A 25,766-nucleotide genomic window follows, 5' to 3' on the forward strand; every position below is an offset into this window, starting at 1 on the left:
TGATTGTACCGTGTCATTAGAATAAGGCAGTGAGCGTCAAAGCGCTTCAAAAACGTGGACTTATCGCAATCGTTTAAGTTGGAATTCATCGTCAGAGTCGGAAAAAAAAACCTCACAGAAATATATACAAAGAAAGAAAGAAAAGAAAAACACTATACAACTATATTTAAGTAGGATTTTTGTCTTATTATTATTATTATTAGTAAACAACTGCAAGAAATCCCGAATCATAACAAATCCATATGATCCAGGACCAAAAAGGAGTAAAAACTGGACAATTTATACCTTAAAAAATACAAAAACTTTGTATGAAAACTTGCTTTCTTGTCAACAAATGTAAAAGGGAATAATATATAAGTTAGATTTTTGTCTTATTAAATAAACAAATCCATACAATCCAGGAGCTGTACAGTTACTTTAGATGCTACTGGTTCACAAATCAATAAATACAATAACTTTAGAGTTAAAACCAGACAATTTATACATTAAAAAATACAAAAAAATGTATGAAAAATTCCTTTCTCGTCAACAAATGTAAAAAGGAAAGAAAACACTATATGTTTGATTGTTGTCTTATTAAACAAACAACCGTATGATCGAGGAGCTGAACATTACTTTAGATGCCATTGGTTGCAAATCAATAAATACAATAACTTTGAGTCAAAACCGGACAATGTTTGTATTAAAAAAATACAAAAAACACACGAAAACTTGCTTTATGTCAATGTTCTCATCAACAAATGTTAAAGTGGAAAAAACACTATATTTAAATATGATTTTTCTCTTATTAAACAAACAAATCAATATGATCCAGGAGCTGAACATTAGTTACTTTAAATGCTACTGGTTCACAAATTAATAAATAAATATAATAACTTTAGAGTCAAAACCGGACAATTTATACATTAAAAAAACACAAAAAACCTGTTTGAAAACTTCCTTTCTGTCAATGTTTTCATCAACAAATGTAAAAGGGAAGAAAACACTCTATATAAGTTTGAATTTTCTCTTATTAAACAAACAAATCCATACGATCCACGAGCTGAACATTAGTTTCTTTAGATGCTATTGGTTCACAAATCGATAAATAATATAACTTTAGAGTCAAAACCGGACAATTTATAACTTAAAAAAAAATAAATTATGAAAACTTACTTTCTCGTCAACAAATGTAAAAAGGGAAGAAAACACTATATACATGCTTGATTTTTTTCTTATTAAACAAACAAATTCGTATGATTCAGGAGCTGAACATTAATTACTTTACATGCTACTGGTTCACAAATAACTTTAGAGTCAAAACAGACAATTTATACATTAAAAAAAATACAGAAATCTGTTTGAAAACTTGCTATATGTCAATGTTCATGTCAAACAAATGTAAAAACTGGAAGAAAACACTATATAAGTTTGATTTTTCTCTTATTAAACAAACAAATCCATACGATCTATAGGAGCTGAATAGTTACATTTGATTCTATTGGTAGCAAATCAATAAATAAGATAACTTAAGAGTAAAAACCGGACAATTTATACATTAAAAAACACAAAAAACTGTATGAAAACTTGTTTTCTCGTCAACAAATATTAAAGGGGATGAAAACACTCTATATAAGTTTGATTTTTGTCTTATTAAACAAACAAATCCATACGATCCACAAGCTGAACATTAGTTACTTTAGATGCTACTGGTTCACAAATTAATAAATACAATAACTTTGAGTCAAAACTGGACAATTTATACATAAAAAAACACAAAAAACTGTATGAAAACTTGCTTTCTGTCAATGTTTTCATCAACAAATGTAAAAGGGAAGAAAACACTCTATATAAGTTTGATTTTTGTCTTATTAAACAAACAAATCCATACGATCCAGGAGCTGAACATTAGTTACTTTAGATGCTATTGGTTCACAAATCAATAAACAACACAACTTTAGAGTCAAACCCGGACAATTTATACATTAAAAAACACAAAAAACGTCCTTTCTCGTCAACAATAGTTAAAGGGGAAGAAAACACTTATATGTAAGTTTGATTTTTCTCTCATTAAACAACCTGAAGTCATCTCAAAATCTGTTGCAAACCTTTAAAACTTGTAAACATCCTCACAAAAAGGATGGATTTCCCGCCGACAGCCTGAGATCACAGGACTGAACACATCACTTTTTCACTTTTGTTTTTCCTCTCTGTTTTTCACTCACATTCCAAAGCTGTGAGTTCAGCTCTCTCCTCTGGTGCCCACCATGATGCTGGAGGAGGCTGTGACTGCACACACACACACACATATATGTACATGTGTTATATAGGCACACAAGCTCAGCAATAACATGTAAAATAAAAGATAATTTCCAATTTATTAGGTGTTGCTTTATCATAATCTCTAATTTGAACCAACTCAGAGAGGCAGAGAAACCACTGACTGATGGATCATCAGAGGCTGTTATTATAATAACAATAATAATAATAATCAGAAGCTGCTTTTGAGGGTGTATTTTATATTTTTCCACACAGACGTCGACCTTGAAACGGAAAAAAAACGTGAGCTCCTCAAACACAAAAGCAGCCGCGTTGACGTACGACCTGTGTTTCATATAAGCACGAATAAAAAAAACACCATGTTTGTTAATGTTACTCACAGGTAAAGCTCTATGATGAAGGACGCTCTGGTGACACACAGAGTTAAAAAAAAACACAGATTATAAAGAAAGAAGCAGATAGATACATAGAATTTATACAATGTTATTTAAAAAAAAAAAAGTGCTATTAAGTAAAAAAAATATATATAATTGTTATTCTATGTATTTTTTTCTATCTAGCTAGCTATCGAGCTAGCTCGTGAGTAGGTACATAGCTAGACAGACAGACAGACAGACAGATAGATAGATAGATAGATAGATAGATAGATAGATAGATAGATAGATAGATAGATAGATAGATAGATAGATAGATAGATAGATAGATAGATAACAATACATAGAACTTATAACATTTTATTTAAAAAAGTGCTATTAAGTAAAACACAAATATAATTGTCATTTTATGTATTTTTTCTATCTAGCTAGCTAGGTGGGTAGGTACATAGATAGATATATAGATAGATAAGCAGGCACGATAAAACATTAAAAACATCTATGGTCTAAGGCATGGTATACTTTTATTTTTTATTTAATCGCAAAAGGCAAACTTTATATATATATATATATATATATATATATATATATACATACACATATCTACATATGTGTGTAGTATACATGGTTTGTTATGCTTCAACTCATTTTGCAATTGTTTGCATGTGACAGGCGTAAAGACAGATTTGAAGGTTACCTACTACAGCTTTAAGATAAGATCAGGAAGATCAGTGTCACAGCAAAAGTAATAAATAATAATAAAAATGCATTTCCACATCTTTGAATGATATCTATATGTATATATACATATATATATATATATATATATATATATATATATAAATAGATAGATAGATAATAGAGAATATGATTTAATTTGAGGCAGAAAAGGTCTTGTTTTGTTACTTTTTGTGTTTGTTTCTCGTTTCCATGACCACCCACTTGTTGACCCTCAGAAAAGTAACTCCTGCTGAACACGAATTCACGTCAACATCGGTGTGTGATGAACCGTGTTGTGTTACGTCAGCACGTAAACATACGTTATTTCGGATGTAAAGCCGCTGCCGCGTTATTATAACATGTGTGTGTGCATTGTGTTAGATGGAAGCGTGGGGTTGCGTAATCGCACAACACTAGTGTGTGTGTGTGTGTGTGTGTGTGTGTGCGTGTGTGCATGTGTTGCGAGTCCGATTCCCTCCTTCCTCCTCCTCCTCCTCCTCCTCCCCTTGAAGCACGAGCGGGTGGCTGTGGAACGTATGTAATTGACGGAGTCACGTGCTCTCACTACGGGCACGGGCACAGGCAGCTCGAGACCGAACGAGAGCGGAGAGAGAGAGAGAGAGAGAGAGAGAGAAGGGGGGGGGTGTATATGTGTGTGTGTGTGTGTGAGAGAGAGAGGGATCAGTACAGAGGTGGCGCGAGCGAGGGAAGGGACTTGAAGGAGAGAGAGAGAGAGAGAGAGCGCGAGAGCGAGCGAGGGAGCGCGCGCGCCAGAGAGAGAGAGAGAGACATGACAAAAATATCAAAAGGCAGAAAGCACGCCGTACCATGCGAGCTCCACTGGTGACCGATGGGCTCCAGGATGTCGGATTAATGGTGACGACCGCAGCCCGTTTTCGCACAGGAAGCTTCTCTATCGCAACTTGGGCGCAGAGGGTCCGCGGGGAAACATGGCCGAAGGTTATTCTGCGCAATTATTGTGTTTTTTCTTTTCTTTTTCTCTCCTCCTCCTCTTTCTCCACCACCACCGCGCGCCCCCCCCCCTCTCTCTATATATGTATCTATATGTGTGTGTGTGTGTGTGTGTGTTCCTCCCCTCCTTAGTTGCAAATGTGCTTTGCGCGTGCACAGTAGATATAGGGACATAGAGAAGCAAAGGAGGAGGAGGAGGCAAGGTGCAACGTGATTATTGTTTATTATTATTATTTAACATGTATATATGTACAAGGAAGGTAATAATAAAAGCAGGGACGTGAGGCACCCCACTGTAACCAGTGCGTGGATGGTGTCAGAGCGCGTGCTGCTGTGAAGCACGCGTACACCTGCAGCCTTTTTTTTTTTTTTTTTACAACTCTGTATGATGCACGAGGACAATCCAACATAAGTTTCAGTGGAGATAAACTTAATTTTTTTTGTGTGTGTGTGTTTTTAAACTCGCGTCATGTGATGGCATAAGAAGAAACAAAAAAAAAAAAGGGGAAACTTGTTCACGCTGTATATAAAGTGGAAGGAAGGGGGATTTCCCTCCACACACACACACACACACACATGCGTCTTTACGCACGTTTTATTCAACCAATGCGCAGCTTTAAGACGTCTTGTGTATTGCACAGAAATGTAACCCAGTGCGTGCTGTGGATGTTTGTTTCAGGAGGGCCGGGTAAAGGTGGCGGTGGAGGAGGCGGAGAAGACCCCGCCAAGTCGGCCGAGCAGGAGGACCGGACTCGGGCTCAGATCCTGTCAGGCACGGGCTTCTGCAAGTGGTTCAACGTGCGGATGGGCTTCGGATTTATCTCAATGACGAGCAGCGAGGGGATCCCCGTAGACACGCCTCTGGATGTTTTCGTCCACCAAGTAAGTTTCTCTATAATAAACAAATAATAATAATTTTTTTTTTTTTTTTTTTTTTTTTGCATCACATCCGGATGTTTGCGTTGTCCACTGTGGCACATGCAGCTCTCCCTGCAGCACTGCTTTGTTTTCATCTGCATTGTGAAGAAAATATGCATATACATGTCATGTGACTGTGAGTGACACAGCTACAGTTACACACACATACACACACACATAGAGACACACACACACACACACACACACACACAGTTTCCTGACATCTTGCCAGCTCCACACGTTGGAGACTCTGTTTTGGAAGAAGTCACACTGTGCACTCTCACTGGGTCTGGTTCTGGGAGGCTGACTTTTTTTCATCCCCCCCTCTCTTTCCTCCTCCTCCTCTTCTTCCTCCTCTGCTGCTGCTGCTGCTGTTGTTGTGAAATGTTAGCCGTGCACATTCACCACTGTTACTCGTGTGATGTGACTTTAAAAAAAAAAAAGAGAGAGAAAAAGAAAAACCCTAACCCTCCTGCCCGGGCTGTTCCTGCACCGCATGTCCTCTCCTGTTGATTTATAGTACGTGGAGTTCATTTCAGAGGCCTTGTTGTTTTTTTCTCGACTTGTTCTCCCGCAGCAGAAGACTCCTCCATTCTTCCTCCACCTCCACCTCCACCTCCACCTCCACCTCCTACCCCACAAGTTAAATCACCCCCTTTATTTTTTATGGTCCCATAAAGTGGCTTTAAAATACTGGAGAAGCAATGAGTGAGGATGAGAGGGAAAAAAAAAAAAAAAGAAGCCATTTCCACCCATGACACCCTCCCCTGCTCGAGGTGTCTCTATTGGGGCTGAGCAGTTGGTTAAAGAGGAAGGGTGTGTGTGTGTGTGTGTGTGTGTGTGTGAGGGGGGAGGGGGGGGCAGGTTAGGGGTCAAATGTCAAAAATGTCGTGGTGATTAAAAAAAGATGGGTCCACTGAGCAGCAGGAAGTATAGATTACGCCGTCACAAAGGCACCGATAGCATCCTCGTACTCCACCACTCTTTGTCTTTAGTTGTATAGGGTTTTAATTCATTATCAGTGTCATAATAAAGAGAGATTATTATGGGATTACTTGTGTTTTAAACCTTCTGCGGTTGCCATTTGTTTTTCTGTTTATATCAATATAATTATATAATTTTTTGAAAATGTGCTGTTATTCTGTGGATTAGGTCAGATGAAGGTGGTGTTGGTGGTGGTGGTGGTGGAGGTCTGGTCTCAAGTCAACTAAACACTTGTGTGTCCCAGAAGCTTTGTGTGTGTGTGTGTGTGTGGGACAGGATTGTTGAAGCTTTTTCAGTCTTTTTTGTTGATAATAAAGGTGTGTGTGTGTGTCGTTGTGTAGAGGTTGGACGACACCAGCAAAATCAGCCTTTACATCGCTATGTGGAGAATTTTCCTGCAGCGTTTTTTCCTCTGGCTACGTGTCACTCAGCACACAAAAGCCTTTGCATTCATATATATATATATATATATGTGTGTGTGTGTGTGTGTGTTCTTCTCATTTGTGTCAGTCATTTTTTTGACTGTCCTGTGTGTGTGTGTCTCTGCTGGAGACGTGTTAGTTAGTGTGTGCTTCAGTGTCTTAAATATTGACTTATACTGGTTTATTCCTCCCTTATATCATAGTTTTTACGTCCGCTAAGGAGGATGTGTTTTTGTCTGTTTGTGTGTGTGTGTGTGTAGTCTAAAATGTCACCGTATCATCAAATACGTGATGCTTGATTTTGAGTAAAATAGCAGGATTAGAGGGATTTAGCTTGTGGCGCCGAAATGAGCCAAGATTCAACGCTTTTTCGTTTTCATTAACCGATTCACATTAACAACGTTGTCACAGCTGCACGTGAAGACAGTTTTAGTCATAGTAATAAGAAACAACTGTTTTGTTTTTTAAATTTGACACAAAGGTCGCGCGATATCGTCCACGTTTATGACGGAAGATTAAAAGAGAATATGCAGCCGACAGATTTATTTCTGCAGAACGCTGACCCTGATGCTTATGAGGTAGAGAGAGAGGTAAGAGCTGAACGGGAAAAGGGAGCATGAGGACAGGAGGAGGAGGAGGAGGAGGAGGAGGAGGATGTGGGAAAAATAAGTGTGGGTGAGGGGCTGGTGGTGGGGGGGGGGGGTATAGTGGGAGCTGAGGAGGAAAACATGAGCAAGAGGTTGGAAAAAGAGGAGATAGTGGAGGTTGTGTGTGTGTCCTGGGAGGCCTCTTCATCAGGCCTCCTTATCTGATCATTTCCTCTTTTTTTTAAGGTGTGTGTGTGTGTGAGAGTGAGTGAGTGAGTAATGAAGCTTGCTGCAGCTACTGATTCCACACACACACACACACACACACACACACACACACACACACACACACACACACACACACACACACACACACACACACACACACACACACACACTGTCAAACCTCCTTCTCTACCTGAGTGTTTTTCTCTGAGTGTGTGTGTGTCTCTCTCTCTCCTCGGGCATTCTTTAAAAAGAGGAATTTCTTTAAAGACAAAAAGGCAGGAGGGTTGGGTGGGGTGAAGGGGGTGTGTGTGTGTGTGTGTGTGTGTGTGTGTGTGGGGGGGGGGCTGCTTGCCCTTTGTCAGTAATCAGTTTGAAATGTTGAACAGTTTGCTGCTGCTGTTGTGGTCATTCTCCTGAAACCTCCACACTGTGTGTCCCCCCCCCTCCTCTTTAACCACCAGGTAGTTGATGTCTACATGTGAACCGAGATGCTTTTCTGAGAGTGTGTGTGTGTGTGTGTGTGTGTGTGTGTGCAGGAGAGTGTGTGTGTGTGTGTGTTATGTGTAGCGAGGTTAAAGTGGGCCCCTAGTGAGATTAACCTCTGCTCCGTGTCACCGTTTGGCATGCAGGCCCCACCCCATCTCTGCCTCCAGATAGCAAGTATCAGGCTTTGTCTCTCCTGCAGCCACACTATCCCTACACCCACCCACCCACCAAAAAACCCACTCCTCCTCCTCCTCCTCCCCCTCCTCCTCCTCCTCCTCCTTCAAAAACCACCCACCACCCTTCTCTCATGAACATCAAAAAAACACAAGAGAAGAAGAAAGAGCGGTCACATGACTTCCTTTTGAGGGGCTGGCCACATATAGAGCGGAGTGATTGGTAATTGGAAAGGTGGCAGCAGAGGAAGCGAGGCACTAAGAAAAAAGCCTGAAATAGGCTTATATAATAAATAGACTTATCTTTCTTCCTTTAGATTGTCAAAAATCCATAGTGCAAATTCCACTCTGGCCAACATGGCATTCCATATACAATAAATTCAATCTAACTTGTAATAAAATACCACAAAGGCGTCAAATCTCAACTGGAACCTGCAAATTACTTCAAAAAAAGTGTCACATCGTTAAATTAAAAACATTTGAACATAGAAAAGCATATATATATATGTGTGGAATGTGAAGATTAAAAACTGAAAATACACATTTTTAATATAAATAAATACTTCAAATGCAGTCTCACGTGACTCTTTTGCACCATTTAACCAAAAGCGCGTGTTAATGACAATTATAAAAGTGTATTTAGCGTCAAATATTTACATATTTACAGTATTTTATATGGTTAAACTTCTGTTTAACCCTTAAAGGTACGCACCAATAAAAAAAGCAAAGGAAAATTATTTCTTTGCATTTTTTATTATTTTATTTTATTTCCTTATAACCATAATGACAATCAATATATATATATTTTTTTAAATTAGACTACAGTATTTCTCTACCAGCTTCTACCAAACGGTTGAGACGTCTGTTCATAATAAACCTGGTTTGCATAATTCATTAAGTACAACATTCACAAGTCACATTAATTTAGTGTTAGTGAGTTCATCTTGATGCATTTTTCAATGACATATAGTGACTTAAAGTGTTAAAAAAATGGGTTCAAACGTATGTTTTGTACGTTCTTTTAAACCGATGTATGCTTTTACTCTGCTGATATAATATATAGATTTAATACACACAGGTGTCACATTATGAAACGGTTCTCACACTGAATTTAATGAACAACACACACGCACACACACTTTGTGTAATAAAAAGCTTCTCACACACCGTCGCAGAGATCCTGTTTTTGAACGGCCTCGCTTTTTTTTTTTTTTTTTTTTTTACCAGCGTTTTATCACCGCTCACCTCAGTGAGGTTCATTTCCCCCTGTCGTGCCGATAAACCCGGCGAGATGATCTAGTGCTTCCTCCCCAGATCAAATATTTGCCTCAGTCATAATCGGGGGGTGTGTGTTGGATGTTGTTAATTTGAGACATAGGGGAGGAGGTGGGGTTTGTTGGAAACATGAAGGCTTTTAAGTGTTTTGATGGAGGTGGAAGGGGGGGGTTGGGAGGCGGGGGTTCAAGGGTCAGGGCCGCTAATGACAACGTGGTGAGGAGTGCTGTGGGTGTCAGCGTCGTAAGAGCATGCGCCTCTGTAGGTGGTTTTTCAGCGGGCATGTATGTGTGTGTTTTTTTTTTTTTTTTCCCCTCTCCTCCTCTTCTTCTTCTTCTTCGTCCAGCTTTCCTAATCCGTTTCCTGTCTCCTCTTTCTTCTTTGGTTTATATGCATCCTGTTGGGTTATGTCCATCGGAGCCGATGCGGCCCCAGCTTTGTCCACTTAGCATTTCCTGTGTGTAAAAGGCTACTTAATGGCACCTATACGCCACATGGCGACCCGCCTTCTCCCTCTCACACGCTCTCACACTCACACAATACATACGTGCGCGGCGTGTGCGGCTCTCTGCGCAAAAGGCCACCTCTGATTCGAAAGCATCCCATAATTAGCTGCTCCATAGCTGGTGGTCACCACAGAGAGAGAGAGAGATAGAGAGAGAGACAGAGAGATCCAGTGGGTCTCGTCTCCACCACTTCCCCATCCTCCCCTCATGTTACAGCTTCCTGTATTGATTGTTATGGCACCGATGATGATGATGGCGAAGCCGCGGCCAATGAGAGCGCAGGGTTATTTCCATCCAGGATGTTGGGAGTCCGTATCGATCGCTGGCTCCTTCCTACACACGATAACGCTCTCGCCAGTGTCACACACACACACACACAGACTCACAAAGTCGCACACATGACAGTAGGAGAGGGAGATATTTGTTACATATAAGGAAGTGTGTAAGCATAATCAAGACATTTTAGACAACGTCGGGGTCCGTTTTTAGTGGCTCGGTCTCTTTGGTTTCAGGATGTGTCAGCGGCACCTGCTGCTGCTGCTGCTGCTGCTGTGACTCCTGGAATTAGTGAGTGTACCTGGGATTTTTGAATCACTAGTGGTCGTGTGTTGTTTTTCAGCCGGTGTCAGGAAGAAGCTGATTCAGTGTTGTCGTGTCTTTTCTCCTTCAGTCCCACCGTTGAGCTTGATGGGTTGGATTTAAGGTGCTAATAAAATGAAATTGTTAGATAAATGAATGAACTGCTCTGCTGGTGACCTTGGTTTAGCGCTGAACAAGTATTCTAGTTCTGCTATTTTATTTTCTTCTTCAATAACCTAGCGTTTATGTGTTAGGGCAGGTGCATGTGTCTGTAACCCACCCTTAGTGAGGATTACTGTATTTTATTAAAGGTGCATTATGTAATAAATCTAAAGCAACTGGCCATAAAATCCTCCTAATATGTCACAGAGACTCAGGAATAATGTTCATATAACAAACTGAACTCACCAACAACAACAGTAAAAAAAATATTTTGCAGACTGCAAATCATGTTTATGTTTTGACATCACGTTTTTGGCATGTGGCGCCACCTACCTGCCGTCTACCAATCATTGCAGTCAGTAGAGTCTCAGCTGCCGAGCGACCACGGGTGGCCAGTTACGTCAGAAAAACGAAACCTAAAAGACTTCTAAAAGTGCTTCTCCTTCCAGTCAGATCGGAAAAGAAAGCACCGCACAGATGTATCCCAGAAGCCACCTGGGGGATTTGACCGTAAAGTGCCTGAAACGGCTGTATACTGTCGGAAATCATAACATAACAGTGAAAAATAATATACTGGTGCCTGATAGCTAGTTTAAATAGAAACAAAACATTTCTAATGTTTTAATGTGAAGTACTTGTTTAGTACTACAGCCTGTCAATTAAAATAAACACTTCAGATATAATATTGTAATTAATTTACTTACTTTATCAAAAAAATAGGGTGGGTTACATGTCCATTTCCTTTTGTTTCCTGTTTGTCGTTATTGTGCTGTTCTCTGCTGATGAAAAAAAATCACAGCTAGGACAAGCCGAAGAACCAGAAATGGTTCTACTTAGCACTTTTATTTCTAAGAGTGTACTGACTTAACTTTAAATTGACTATATCATACATTTATATAATAGCTTTATGTGCATTTTCTCCCCAGAGTGCAACATTTTAAGTGGATGTGTGCAACGTGCCACACTTGACCTTGTCTTTAACATGAGCACTTTACTATCATCCAATGTCACTACTAGCACTTAGCTGTATATATGTATAAGGGTATATATGCATGTATGTATATGTACTTCCTCCATTATGCGAGCGCTCATGTTCCTATATCTTTATTTCCTTGAATGTATTTAAAAAAAAAAGTTTTATCCCTGATAAAAATCAACTTGCCAAGGTGGAAATTAGCCTCAGGCTACAACCTAGCATATTTACATTTTTAATGTGTATTAATACACATTGTCCATTCCCTTTAAGTAAATAATGAAAACAAAAATGTTCTCAGGATCACCTATTATTAAAAAAAAGGGGTGTCATTTGATTATGAAACTACTTTTTTATACAATATTTTGCAATATTTGATCGATTAAACTCAAAACTGATAATTTAATTATAAATTATTAATCAATATTTCATTAATTGGTGAAAAATCCTGTCTAAACCAGGGTTTAAGTTTTCTGATGGTGGGAAACAGGGTATGAGTCGGTGTGAACCTTCAGTCAGGCAGGGAGGGGGGGGGGGTCGTGGTGGTGGTGGTGCTGGGGATGATGACCTCTGGATTTCTGCTGCTGACCTGTGTGTGTGTGTGTGTGTGGGGGGGGGGGGCTCCTCCTGATCAAACGGGGTTTTTGTGCCCGGTGCTCCCCCAAAAGTCCCGGGCCACACCGATCAGGAGTTGCTCCTCCACTGGAGCTGAACAGAATGTGCTGGAGGCATTTTCTATGAATCCCCGCCTCTCATCACGCATCCACACACCCCACCCCTACCCCCCCTCCCCCCCGCTCTAGGCCACTCCTCCATTTTATCTTCTCTCTCTCTCTCTCGCTCTCTCGCTCCCTCCAAGGAGCCGTGCCCTTTCGTGACCTCTGGATGTAAAGTGAAACGGGTCAGGACACCCGCCAGGTCACTTGAGAGGAGCGGACTCGGGTTGCAGGGGTTTCTGATTTGTGAAGTTTCTTCACACAGATTGAAACATGCATATACTATTATCACACTACCCTCCCTCCCTCTCTCCCTCCCTCTCGCTCTCCCTCTCTCTAGTATGCAGAGCATGCACACGTAAATACACTTGCTGCCTTTTTTTTTTTATTACGTAACTACGTACGACCGAGCTCTTGCAAAAACCAAAATGAAACTCAATGAGCGTAGAGATGAAGATCCCCCCCCCTCTAGCTCTCTCTCTCTCTCTGTGTGTGTGTGTTTTCCTGCATTTCTACAGAACAAAAGAGGTTGTGTGGTTTCCTCTCTGGTGCATTGTGGGCATTGAGCGGGTTAGAGAGAATGGGTGGGGTGCGGGGGGAGGTGGGGGGGGGCGGCAGGGGACTGACTGACACAACCACTCAACTTTGACCTGCAGTGACAAGCCGCCTGCAGATTGGACACAGGAGAGGAAGAGGACGAGTTCATGGTACCAGTCAATAATCATTATTATTCAGAAAGACACCGGGGCGACCGCTCTTTATTTGGTTTTTAAGCCCGTTTCGGTCCGACTTATCGCCTTTTAAACGAAGCGGCGCTTGAATCTGAAAAAGCCGGAGTTTTGGTCGTTTTGGCTAAATTATCGATCGTGAAACTCGTCAGGCGTTTGACAATCGGCTCCGTCGAGGGCGTCGCTCACCTCATCGTTTCCCCCTCCATCATCTCTTTCGCTTTTTTCCGTTCCCCCCACAATCCTCATCCTCATCCTCTCCTCTAAGCCAAATCCAATACCTGAGCGCATGCACAAAATGAATGAGTCGTCCATCAGCAATTGACTGGGAGCCAAGTGGCCTTGGCTGTAATGCTCAGTGCAAGGAATTGTGTGAGAGACGGACGGTGGTGGAATGAATACATTTCTGGCAAATTACTCATATTCAGTTCAAAAAAAAAAGAGAGGGGAAAACAAAAGTGTGTATTTCTGCAATTTCTGGAAAGTATAAGTACAATAGTAGGGCAATTTCCATGTTAAAAGAAGTGAGAAGAACAGTGGGGGAATAAAGTGATAATTGTATAGTATGATGTGTGAACCGAGTGCTTATATTATCATATTTAAGATTTGCCTAACAATATATCGACAGTGCACGTGCTAAACACTTCAACAACATGCAATAAGAATGTCTGGTTTTTACTGATTTTAACAGCAAAAACAACAGCTTTAATGTCAGCAAAATGTATTGAATTAAAGTGGGTATTTTTTTTATATGTAGGAAAAATAACGTGGTGTAAAGTTAACATAAAATCCCCAACACAGCTGAAGTGTGCTAATATTTGTATTTATATTAATAGAGATTTTTTAAGTTTCAGCCATTGTGTTAATAAACTTAAGAGTTATCAATGAAGTTTTACTGTAAATTAAGCCATTTAATTGTATGAAATCGTTGCTATTTTCCCTCTTAATCCTTACAACATCCTCTTTTTATCGTTGATCCAATACCACCGCAGCGCTCACTATTCTTAGTCAGGTCAAATTAATTCACACGTGCTTCTGCTGCACTGTTTTATTCATCGACACTTAAAAAAAAAAGAAAAAAAAGAACACATATTAGATTTATAAACGTACGCGCCCTATAGAGCACCATAAGCTTCCTGTTACTGCAGACACACACACACACACACACACAAAAAATGCTGCTTAGCACTTTTTTTTTTTCTTCTCGCTCCTTCCTCTAGTTTCACGTTGAATTCCCTCAGATCATTTGCTCCCCTCTCTCTCTTCCTGTCTCCTACACATAGACGTACGCGTCTATACCGCGTTTATAGGTGTGTTTATATTTATAGGGCTTGGATGTATAGGTAGTATGTAGGTTTTTGCTCGTGTGTGTGTGTGTGGGTGTGTGTTTACCTACGCCGGGATTTGCAAGACTTGCTATGATTTTCATGAAGGTCGCTGCCTCCCTCTCTCTCTCTCTTTGCTGTGGCATAAATCATTTGCTCACTGATTATCGGTAAATCCATCAATAATTTCCGATCATGCAGATAAGATGGATGGTGGATGGTGCTGCAACGGTGCGGCGGCGTTGCCCTCTCGCTCCCCTCCCTGCAGAAAAAGGAGTAGGAAGTGGTGTTTCTGCGAAAGGTAGATAAAGCGTATATATACAGTATATATATACACGAGACGCACAGAAAGTGCCGGTGCTGCGTGCACACGCTGTCATGACAGTTGGTGCAAACCGCATACAGTCAATCCATCATGTCTGAGACGACGTCTTCCTGTGTGTACACAGTGTGTGCAGTAAGGTTTGAGCCCCCCCCCCCCCCCCACACACACGTGTTAATAAGCCTTTATTCTTCTGAGATGCTTATTTTGGAGAGTGTCGATTGGATGTATATGTGTGTGTGTGTGTGTGCGTTCACTCACAGCATACAGATCATTAAGTTCACACTGATGTAGTGGTCGGCCCCCGCAAATGGGACTTTCTATTAACAGTGCAGATCTGGGGGGGGGGGGGATCAGTGGAGCCGGCGGTTTGATAAGTGAGGTTGATTCGTTTTGTTGACGCCTAATGACGTGATAATAAAATGACAAACGATGCCCAGGAATTGACTCAAATAAACATTTCGTAATTTTTTAACGCTGAGCTTCATGCCGTGAGTCGTCTCATTGACCTAAATAGGACGCGCGGTCGTCTAATGACTCACACGTTCTTACATTTCATTGTGCTGAATCGTGCTCTCGCAGACTTCAGGCGTTTCTCATCAGCCGTCAAAATCCTAAAAGAGGCAGGTGTTGCGTAAATGAGGGCAATTTTAGTCCGCATCGTAAATCTGAACACGTACAACTACCGCGAAGCGTTGTTTGTGTGCACGTGTGTGAATAAAATAAGGCTTTTGTGTGTGTGTGTTTACAGGGTTTTTGTATTTTGTACAGTATTTTGAAGTGAAAGCGTTAGAATGCCAATAAAGAAGGACGTCCATTCTGGAATGCAAATGGGTGAACGTCTCCTGACACGCGTGGGAAAGGGAGTGCGTGAGCAGATGAGTCCTCTGTTTAAGACATAGATCGACTAATGGGCTGTGTTTTTTTTTTAAACCAGCGTTGACCTATTTTAATTAATCGGTTGTTTCTTACTTATATTTTGTTCTCGGACACTCAGTCACTAAAACCTTATTTCTTTCCATGCAGAACATTTGTACACTTCATGTGCTTCACATGTTTTTTAGTGACTCCTTGTCCTTGTACTGTCCTCTCTGCCTTATCCTATGTTTGTAAGCCAGTGGGCGATATGGCTTATAAATAACATCCATAAATTACATCCAGACATATGATCTTTATCAGGACATAAAGCCACACGCAGGTTGTTTCAACAATTATTTATATATTATTACATACATTACATATTATTTTTACCTTCCACTTCAGATAATACAGATAACAGATAATTATTTCTTTGAATTTTTCATGTTAAATGAAGCATATTGAAGCATATTTATTGCTTCATTATTGCTTTGTGTGAGGAACAAATAATTAGGCGTAGAATTAAAGAAGTGCTATCAAGTGATCTATCTATCTATCTATCTATCTATCTATCTATCTATCTATCTATCTAGCTATCTATCTATCTATCTATCTATCTGTCTATCTGTCTATCTGTCTATCTGTCTGTCTGTCTGTCTGTCTGTCTGTCTGTCTGTCTGTCTGTCTGTCTGTCTGTCTGTCTATCTATCTATCTATCTATCTATCTATCTATCTATCTATCTATCAGCTAGCTATTGAGCTAGCTAGCTAGGTGGGGTAGGTACTAGCTAGGTACATAGCTAGCTAGATAGCTGGCTACCTACCCACCTAGCTAGCTAGCTACCTACCTATCAAAGTGTGGTTCATTTGTTCAGATTGAGGACATTTTTTAAACATAAATATTATAAATTAAACATATGTGCATTGATAGATAGATTTAAAAAAATACGATAGAATTTACAAAATTATATTTTAAAAAAGTGCTATTAAGTAAAAAAACAAATATAATTTTTATTCTATGTATTTTATTCTATCTAGCTAGCTATCTAGTTATTGAGCTAGCTAGGTGGGAAGGTACATAGATAGATAGACAGATAGATAGATAGATAGATAGATAGATAGATAGATAGATAGATAGACAGACAGACAGACAGACAGACAGACAGACAGACAGACAGACAGACAGACAGACAGACAGACAGACAGACAGACAGATAGATAGATAGATAGATAGATAGATAGATAGATAGATAGATCAAACGATGGTTAATTTGTTCAGATTGAGGTAGACATTTTTTTCTACTTAAAATAGGCATTATATCAGATTTACTGATCTAAAGGTCAACACCAGCCACAGAAAAATCCACATTTACAATCTGAGGTCTTACCATTAGACCTTTAACCTCTGACGCACTCGTATTGTAGGCATCGTCATTTTAATTTATTCAAATTTGTCCTTGTTAAATTGCTAATTTTGATGTATTGTGTGTGTGTTTTGTTTTGCAGAGCAAACTTGTGATGGAGGGCTTTCGCAGCTTAAAGGAGGGCGAGCAGGTGGAGTTCACCTATAAGAAGTCCTCCAAGGGCCTGGAGTCTCTGCGGGTGACGGGCCCCTGTGGGGGACCCTGCTCGGGCAGTGAAAGGAGACTCAAGGGGAAGGTCCCACTCCAGAAACGCAAACCAAAGGGAGACCGGTGAGTGGAATTTGAAATAAACGTAATGCAAAGAAACAGTAATTCTCGTTTTCATTCGGAACCTTCACGCTGCACTACTGCACTACTGCACTACTGTAGTGCCTTTACAAAGCTGTCTATACAGTGTAGGCAACGTGTTGTACATACGTCTCGCCGCAGTGGAGAGCGTTTCTGAGTGGGCGGAGATTATAGATTAAATCTATTCAATCTGCACGACTACATGCCTGTTGCTATGGTTATTGTGCGCCATAATAAGGAATTGAATAGGGGCACTTTGCCTGCCATTGCTGCTATTTTAAATCAATTTGCGAGCTTTTACATTAGGGGGGGAGGATTGGCTTATATGCATCTCAATGCGGCAGCGGCTCAATCAATTGTTTTGTCCTCGGTTTTTAAATCCTGAAGGCTGCACTGCTGAAATCAGTCAGGGCGAAGCCCGTATGGAGCTCCTTGAATATGATGGCGTACGCGGTCTAAGGAGAGCACGGCGAGAGCCTGCCTTTATTTGACGTACAGCAAAGCTGTAAGAATGTGACCGCGTGTGTTGAAAGAAGGCATCACTTGACTACATATACAATGGCGACATGAATACAGGCTTTTTTGACCCCGTGTTAAGCAGTTTATTGTCAGGTGTGAAGAGAAAAAAAAAGCTTTGGTCCGAAACATGGGAACAGGATCCGAGCGCGAAGGCTCCCTGATAGTTTTACACAGCTGAATAATTCAGGTTATTCGGGATAATTGATCCAGAGTTAGGTCAAGTGTCTCCACCTTGTAGCTGCTGCGAGGCGGATTGGATTCAGATATGGCAGGTAGATCGCTGTGATGTCATCGGCTCTGCTCAGGCTGTGGAGGGTTTCGATGCTGCTCTGACCCCTGCTGGTCACTCTGTGATGCAGCTGTGGGTTTGACGTGACCGGCGTTCAAACAAATGTTGATCATAACAAAGGTGCTTTTTTGGAAATAACTAATTATAGCATGAGCAGGAATTTAATTTGTGGTTTATACTGGGTTTTGGATGGTTTCAAGGTTAATTTGTGACATTTTTCTTTTGCATAATATGCTTTCTTCATATTTATTGAAGAATATTAAAATATATAAACATATGTGTGAATATATATGTGTATATAAATATATATGTACACATATATATGTGTATATATATGTTTGTTTAATAATTATATTTACGTATATATATACATATATATATGTAAATACGTACATATATACTGTTAGGGCTGGACAATATATCAATATTATATCTATATTGTGACATGAGACAAGCTGTCGTCATAGATTTTGGATATTATATTATTTTGGATATTTGGATATTAATCCAAATCCATTAATTAATATATTTATTATATTGAATACATTTGTGAAATACACAAAATATTATAACTTAAATATTTATGTGTATAGATAGATAGATAGATAGATAGATAGATAGATAGATAGATAGATAGATAGATAGATAGATAGATAGATAGATAGATAGATAGATAGATAGATAAAAGAAATACAGAGAATTGACAAAATTCTATTAAAAATAACACTTATGTAAATCTAAGCTTTATTATTTGTCACATAGCAATTTTTGACAATAATTTAGTGATATATATCGATATTAAATAATCTGAAAATGTATATGTTAAGTGTATATAATTATTTGGTTACACAACTTGAATCCGGAACATAAAAATTAATTGTTTTTTTAAAATAGATGAAAACCTAATTGCATTTCTGACACCTTAAATTTTTCTCGATCTAATTAATGACATCATTGCATACGTTATTTAATTTTTCTTTTTAATGTGTTTTATTGTATGGCTGCTACTTTTACTCATGTTTTGTCTTTTTAACCTATTTTAGTTCTTTTTTTAGTCATATTTTATTGCCTCGTGTGAACAGCTTTTTATGTCCTTTATTTATTATTCTGTGCAGCATTTTGATCCACTGTGGTTGTTTTAAAGTAATATTTGATAAAGTTGTGTCCTCACCGATGAATAATGCTCTATAACTTGAATTTGATTTCTTCCCGAAAATGTTTTCATTTTAAAGCACACCATGACCCTTAAATCTCTTAAATCTGCAACAATAGGTTGATAATAATAGTTTCATTCCTGTGGTTATAATTCTTATGGAAAATGCCATAAATAAATGTAAATAATACATAATGTGACTTTTTAAATCATATCAACTTAGAAAAACACAGCCTGTCCTTATTTCTACTAGTCCATTGTGGTTCTTAGTTTCGCAATGATGTTGTTATTTTTGTCTTATAAATGCTTCCTGGAGTTTTTTTTGTTTGTTTGAGGGAGAGATTTGCTGACACACTGGTTTCCTGTGCATGTGCTCGTTTTTAAAGTCAAAACAACTGGAAGCGGTTACACGAGTATCCGCCGCTTTCAGCTGACAACATGGGTTTCTGTGGCCTGTTTTAATTAAAATCCATGACAATAGGTCCTTGAACATAAATTAATTAATTAATAGCAGACATGAATTAAAAAGACATTTTATGAAGCCTCTTAGGGGAGATCATCTGACGCCTGAAAGCAGCCAGAGCTCTACACGAACACGTTAGAGTCGATGTCGAGTCGAGAATGACTGACGGCGTCGTGACAGGTTGAAACTTTAGCACTTTTCACTGCTGTGCTTTCAGCACTCCTCTGGTTCTTGTCAAATTTAATAACATGCTGTAAGTTGGCACTCCGCTGCAGAATGTCTGTCTCTCGCCTCAGGTCCACGCTTACATCTTGTGCTGCACTGCCATCTAGTGGAGAATCCGAGCTGGAGCAGGCATTTGTACTGATGCGGAGTGAGAATTGGTCTTAAAAATTAAAGCTTTTTCACATAATGTGAAGAAACACAATTTCTTAAATCAGGCCTGCAATGATAAATGGATAATTAATTGATTAACCGACTCCTGAATGAGTTGCCCAGTATTTTGATAATCAATTGATCAGTTTTCTTACCTAAAAACACTTTGATTTCCAATGATTTAATGTAAATATGTGGACAAAGTTTTAAAGACAAACAAAAAATCTTAATTATATTGTTGACAAATAGTAGTTTTTATGAATGAATAAATGAATTAAACACAAACATTAATCAGTAAGAATAGTTGTCCAACTCGTGTTAACACTGCAGCTGTTAGGTTGGAATTCTCTATTTGAATTGATTGTTTGTTATCTGTAATCCTCTTGAAATTTGTATATATTTATCTGACTTTATTATCTGACTATCTGACATTTCATTGTGATATTTATTTATAACAAGTTACTTGTTCATCTCTATCATCCAGGTTTTATGTATTCGTGTATTTATGTTGATACAAATCATACTTTTTTCCACACCTACAATGTGTGGTATTGGTTTAGCCCTTGGAACACAGAGCTTTTTGGCTGCTTTTTTCCATCACTATGTTAAAATGTACAGTATATACAGAGGCTATATATTGTGCTATATATGTGCAATATATTGTGTCCTATATCCTTTCAAATGTACAAAATGTTTAAAATGGGATTGAAATTATGAAATTTGTACATTTCATTTCATCATAATCATTTTTAATGAACAAAAAGAAAAGAAGACTAAAAATGCGATGAAAAATAAGTCATAACTCAACAACACATAAGAAGACATTTTTTAAAGCCTGAATATGTGACCTATCAATACACTCACCCACAGGATGTCCATATAAGGAGTTGTGTGTTGTTCTCACAAATTACCATAAGTGCACTAAGGGTGATTTCTGATTTTTCTCCGTCCTCTCTTTCCTCCTCCCTCTGTAGCTGTTATAACTGTGGAGGTCTGGATCACCACGCCAAGGAGTGTAGCCTGCCCCCCCAGCCAAAGAAATGCCACTACTGCCAGAGCGTAACGCACATGGTGGCTCAGTGTCCCCACAAGGCGCCGGCGCCCCCCACAGGCTCTCAGGATCAACACGCGTCTACCTCGGCCCCCATCCCAGGGACCGGGCCTTCTTACCTCTGCCCCCCGGAGGAGGAGGAGCAGCAGCAGCAGCAGCAGCAGCAGCAGCAGCAGCAGCAGCAGCAGCAGCAGCAGCAGCAGCGCTCCGGCTCGTCTCCCCTGGAGGGCTCCTCCTCCTCGCCGGAGGAGCCGCACACACAACGTGGCCCCCGCACCCAGCGGTGGAGGAAATCCTGAAAAACGCAGAAACCTTTCGCCTGCTAAACCCCCGTTTGACCGTCACGTGTTCCCTTCAATCAAGGATACCCGAAGCCCCTCCCCCCTTCATCTACCTCGCACCTGTGGAAAAGAAAATGGAGGACTTATTTTCTATACTTTTATTATTTTTATTTTTTTCCTAACCAGCGCAGCTATGGCAACAATCAATGGGGTACGGACGAGTGTGTGTATGATGTGTGTGTGTGTGAGTGTGTGACTGACTTGCTGTCGTCTGGTGCAGCTATGGCAACTACCGCTGGAATAAGGACTGTAATTCTTGTTCTAATCAGAGCAGCTGAAGAGTGAAACAACGTGATATGATTTTTTTATTTTTTATTTTTTTATTAGTTAAGGACTTTTTTTTTCTCCCCCTCCGTCTTGGTTGGAACCCAAGTTTTTTGGCCATTTTGGATTATATTTACTTCCTTTAAAGCGGGCAAATTAATATCCTCGAGGCTCAATCATTCAGACAAGATGATGCATCCTTTTAAGCACACACGCGTTAGCTCATTTTAAGGATTAGGCGACTAGCTCAGCGCCCTCTAAGCGATAATCCAGACCCATGGGATTTTTTAGCTTGATTTATATATATATAAAGAAAATCTGTACGGATGGAAACATTATGGATTCCGGAGGGAGATTTTTTATAGACCTTTAGATGGTGAACTGCTGCTCTTAACACCCACTACATACCTCTCTCTTACATGAAACAGCCTTGACCAAGTGATTGTCAAAGAACGAGCATGTGAATTCTGTGCATGCAGGTGCACCACTGACTGAGAGAGAGAGTGAAAATGAGGAAAAAAGTGTGTGTTTGCATGTGTGTGAGTGTGTGTGAGTGTGTGTGTGTCTGCTGCACCTCTTCTTCAGGTGCTGGTCAACACTATTAACCTCTGTTAGATAAGACGTGTCTGACAACAACAACAACAACAACAAAAAAAAGAAAGAACAAAATCATCCTAATAATTGAGGAAGATCATAGTTTTGGATTCGAGGAGGCGATGAATCACTTGTAAGATTGACTGTTGTATAATTAGTATGAAATAACTTAACAGTTTATAAATCATAGTTTTAAGTCATTAATATATATGTAAAGGGGCGCAGGATATAAAAATTAAAATTGTCTTAAGTTTAAGTGATGCATATGTATAAGTAGTTAGCTCTGACACAGGGGGGAAATAGCTGTGTTTATTGCATGTTGTTACGTGGAAACATGTGACTCTCTCTCTCGGACGAAACTAAAAAAAAACTTTAAAAAAAAAAGGAGTAAACACCACATTTTTGGCGCCTTTTCCACTATACGGTTCCAGTACGACTCGACTCGGTTTGGTATTGTTTTCCATTGCTGTAGTACCTCCTCAATGTGGGCGGAGTCATCTTGGCAACTAGTGACTAGTGTCGTCGGCGACAGGATTTGGCACGCGTACGTCTCATTTACCGTAACTCCTAGACCGATCTAGCGTTTGCGACGTTAGCTTCTCAGTACCGTAATTAACGGTAAGTTAAGTGCCAGATATATCTGCAGCTATGAAATCAAAATAAATCCAAGCGGCCTGATTATCATGATGGTCATAACAGGGTAAATTAAAAAGTTCAGTACTTCCTGTTTGTGTATGGCAAACGGGGTTGTGATGCTGTCACTAAGTATGTCGTAAAAATACGCCAGACTCCTGTGTTAAATATCGTGGTTTCATGCCGTGTTCACAACGAACACGAGCTTTCGCGTCACTGCAAGTCGGCGTTTACTTTTAAACAGTAAAGTAACGGGCATTTTTTGCCCTCTGTTGTGTGAAGTGTCTGCAGAGAAGAAAACCAGCGTCTTGTGCGGTTTCACAACACCATGCGTAGCCGGACACAACAATGCGGCGGGTTTCACTGTTAGCTTCAGGAGCTACGTCATGCGAAAGTATCCCCGGAAGAGGCTCTTATCCGTACGGAGCGCCCAAATTCAACGGTACAACTCAGTAAAACTGAAAAGCTGTTTCCGGCTTCGCATGGTGTTGTGAAACCACTCTAGATTTCTATTGCGCCACTTGGCCCGACCTTTGTATGTAAACTTGTGCGGTTTGAACAGAGCATTAGACATTTCCTTGCTAAATGTTGGAGATTAGCGCATGTTTTCAGGATTTTTTAAGTCTTTCGTACTGATCTACGGTTCGCTTTGATTCTTGTGTCGGACGTCGCGCTCATGACTCTTCCAGGGACGACACTCTCTGACCAATCGGCGACAGGTAGTCTGTCGACGTCACATTTTAAATATTGAGGTTTTATGCCGTGTTCACACCGAACGCGATTTGGCTCGTTGTATGTAACGGTAAAGTAACGGGCATTTCATCGACCCAAAGCATTGTTGCACTCTGTTGTGTGAACTGTCTGCAGAGAAGAAACCGTTGTCTCGTGCGGCTTCACGACACCATGCGTAGCCGGACGCGACGTGGCGAGTTTCACTGTTAGCTTCAGGAGCTACGTCATGCGAAAGTATCGCCGGAAGAGGCTCTTATCCGTAGCCTACGGAGCTCCCAAATTTAACGGTAAAACTTGCCAAGTTGTGTCGCAACCCGGCTTCGCGTGGTGTTGTGAAACCGCTCCAGACGTCTATCGCGCCGCTTGGTTGTGAAAATGGCGTCTGTGCGTTGACTTTGTATGTAGACATTAGACATTGCCTTTGCTAAATGTTGGAAATTAGCGCACGTTTTCAGGATTTTTTAAAGTAATTTTAACCTATCTACAGTTCGCTTTGAGTTTTTTCACGTTTTAGTATCGTCTTAGCTCGCTTGGAACCTCGTCAGAGCAGGTACTAAAAAAACGTACCAGGTACTAACTGGAATGGAAAAGCACAAAAAAAGAGTCGAGTCGTAGCGGAACTGTGTAGCGGAAAAGCGCCATTTGTTACCTACAAACGTCAAATAGTCAACGGTCACTTCTGACACGGCACAAAGGCTCGTACTGTGACGGGCGACGCCGTCACAGTATCTTCGCAGCTGCTCTACTTTTTAATACCTCACTCAACTCTTCCTCACGGAAGCGAATGTCAAAGAAGAAGAAGAGAAAAAAAACCAACGTGTTCCTCTCCCGTCTGTGCCTACCTTTTGTTTGTTAGTAAGCACCAGCCAGGTAATGGTCGCCATCGCCACTGCTGCTGCTGCTGCTTCAGACTTTTAACTAAAGAGAGAGAGAGAGAGAGAGGGAATGAGGGAGAGGGAGAAAGAGATGGCGTTGCTGCTTTTGGTATAACTTGAATCCCAAGTCTGGCTTTAGTGGCACTATGTCTGTGACCCGACAACTCTTCTCTGACCATATTGAATGTGAAAAGAGCTTCATCTGAAGTCGACTCCTCACAAAGGTTTACGCTGGGTCGCTTTGGAGTTTGTATCTTAATGTTCTGACAAATCAAATAACTTTGTACGATACTGAACTTGTGTGTGTGTGTGTGTGTGTGTAGACAAGCGACTTGTTTTTGGTATATTTCTATACCAAAGAGTTTGGCTTTATTTTTATTCTGTTGTTTCGAAGGCATTTAAGAGTTCCTGACGCGGTTGCTATCCTCTTGATGCTCTTTTCGGTAATAAGAAGGACTTATTGCTGTTTGTTGTTTTTTTTGGTTTTATGTACAGCTTTTTGAATGTGTGTGTGTGTGTGTGTGTGTGTGCGTTTAACATGTATCTCAACAAATGCAGCATGACAGAGACAAAAAGAGTCCAACGACCAAACCACGGAAAAAGGAGCACAGGCCATGCTCCATATGGGATCTCTATGGAAAAACCACCATTTTTTTTTTTTTTTTGTATGATGTATTTATACATTTTTACTCTCAGACTTTCTCTCAGGATGATGAACTCTTCTCAGGGAATTAACCAAAAAAATGTCTCGTGTTCTTTTGGGAATCATCCGATTCGACTCATCGATAAAACTCTGTTAAAAAATGGTGACGGAAATAACCATTTTCATGTACTGATATTAGCAACTACCTCTTGAGTTATACATAGTTGTGCGTTTTTTTCCTTTTTGTTGTTGTGTGTATTGTTTTGATGATGGTTAACAGTATAGGTCTCTGTTGTACTGAGGTTGTCGTCGTGTTGCCACAGACTCCCTGGTCTTCCTTTACTTCCCAGGTTTTTAAAAAAAAAACGTCTTTTACTTTTACTGCAAAAAAAAACTTACGTTTATTTTTTTGTTTACCACAAAAGCCTACCTCATATGCGCTTGTTCCTCCAACAAACTCCTTACCTCTTCTCCTCCTCCTCCTCCTCCTCCTCCTCCTCTACCTCCGGTCGTTTTAATTAAATTCTCCACTCGTCGCACTAGAGTCACACGGCA

At 40.1% G+C, this 25,766-nt stretch overlaps 1 protein-coding gene across 1 annotated transcript; it reads left to right on the forward strand.

Annotated features, from left to right (window-relative positions):
• Window positions 1-4,303: 4,303 nt before the first annotated feature.
• Window positions 4,304-21,428, forward strand: lin28b (lin-28 homolog B (C. elegans); the record flags this gene model as incomplete). Its single annotated transcript, XM_083898576.1, has 5 exons — window positions 4,304-4,313; window positions 5,005-5,207; window positions 17,074-17,261; window positions 21,053-21,269; window positions 21,312-21,428. The coding sequence occupies 5 exons, from the start codon at window positions 4,304-4,306 to the stop codon at window positions 21,426-21,428; spliced, it is 735 nt and encodes a 244-aa protein (XP_083754702.1).
• Between the last annotated feature and the right edge of the window lie 4,338 nt (window positions 21,429-25,766).

This window comes from Microchirus variegatus (assembly GCF_963457635.1).
Source record: "Microchirus variegatus genome assembly, chromosome: 12".
Lineage (NCBI taxonomy): Eukaryota > Metazoa > Chordata > Actinopteri > Pleuronectiformes > Soleidae > Microchirus > Microchirus variegatus.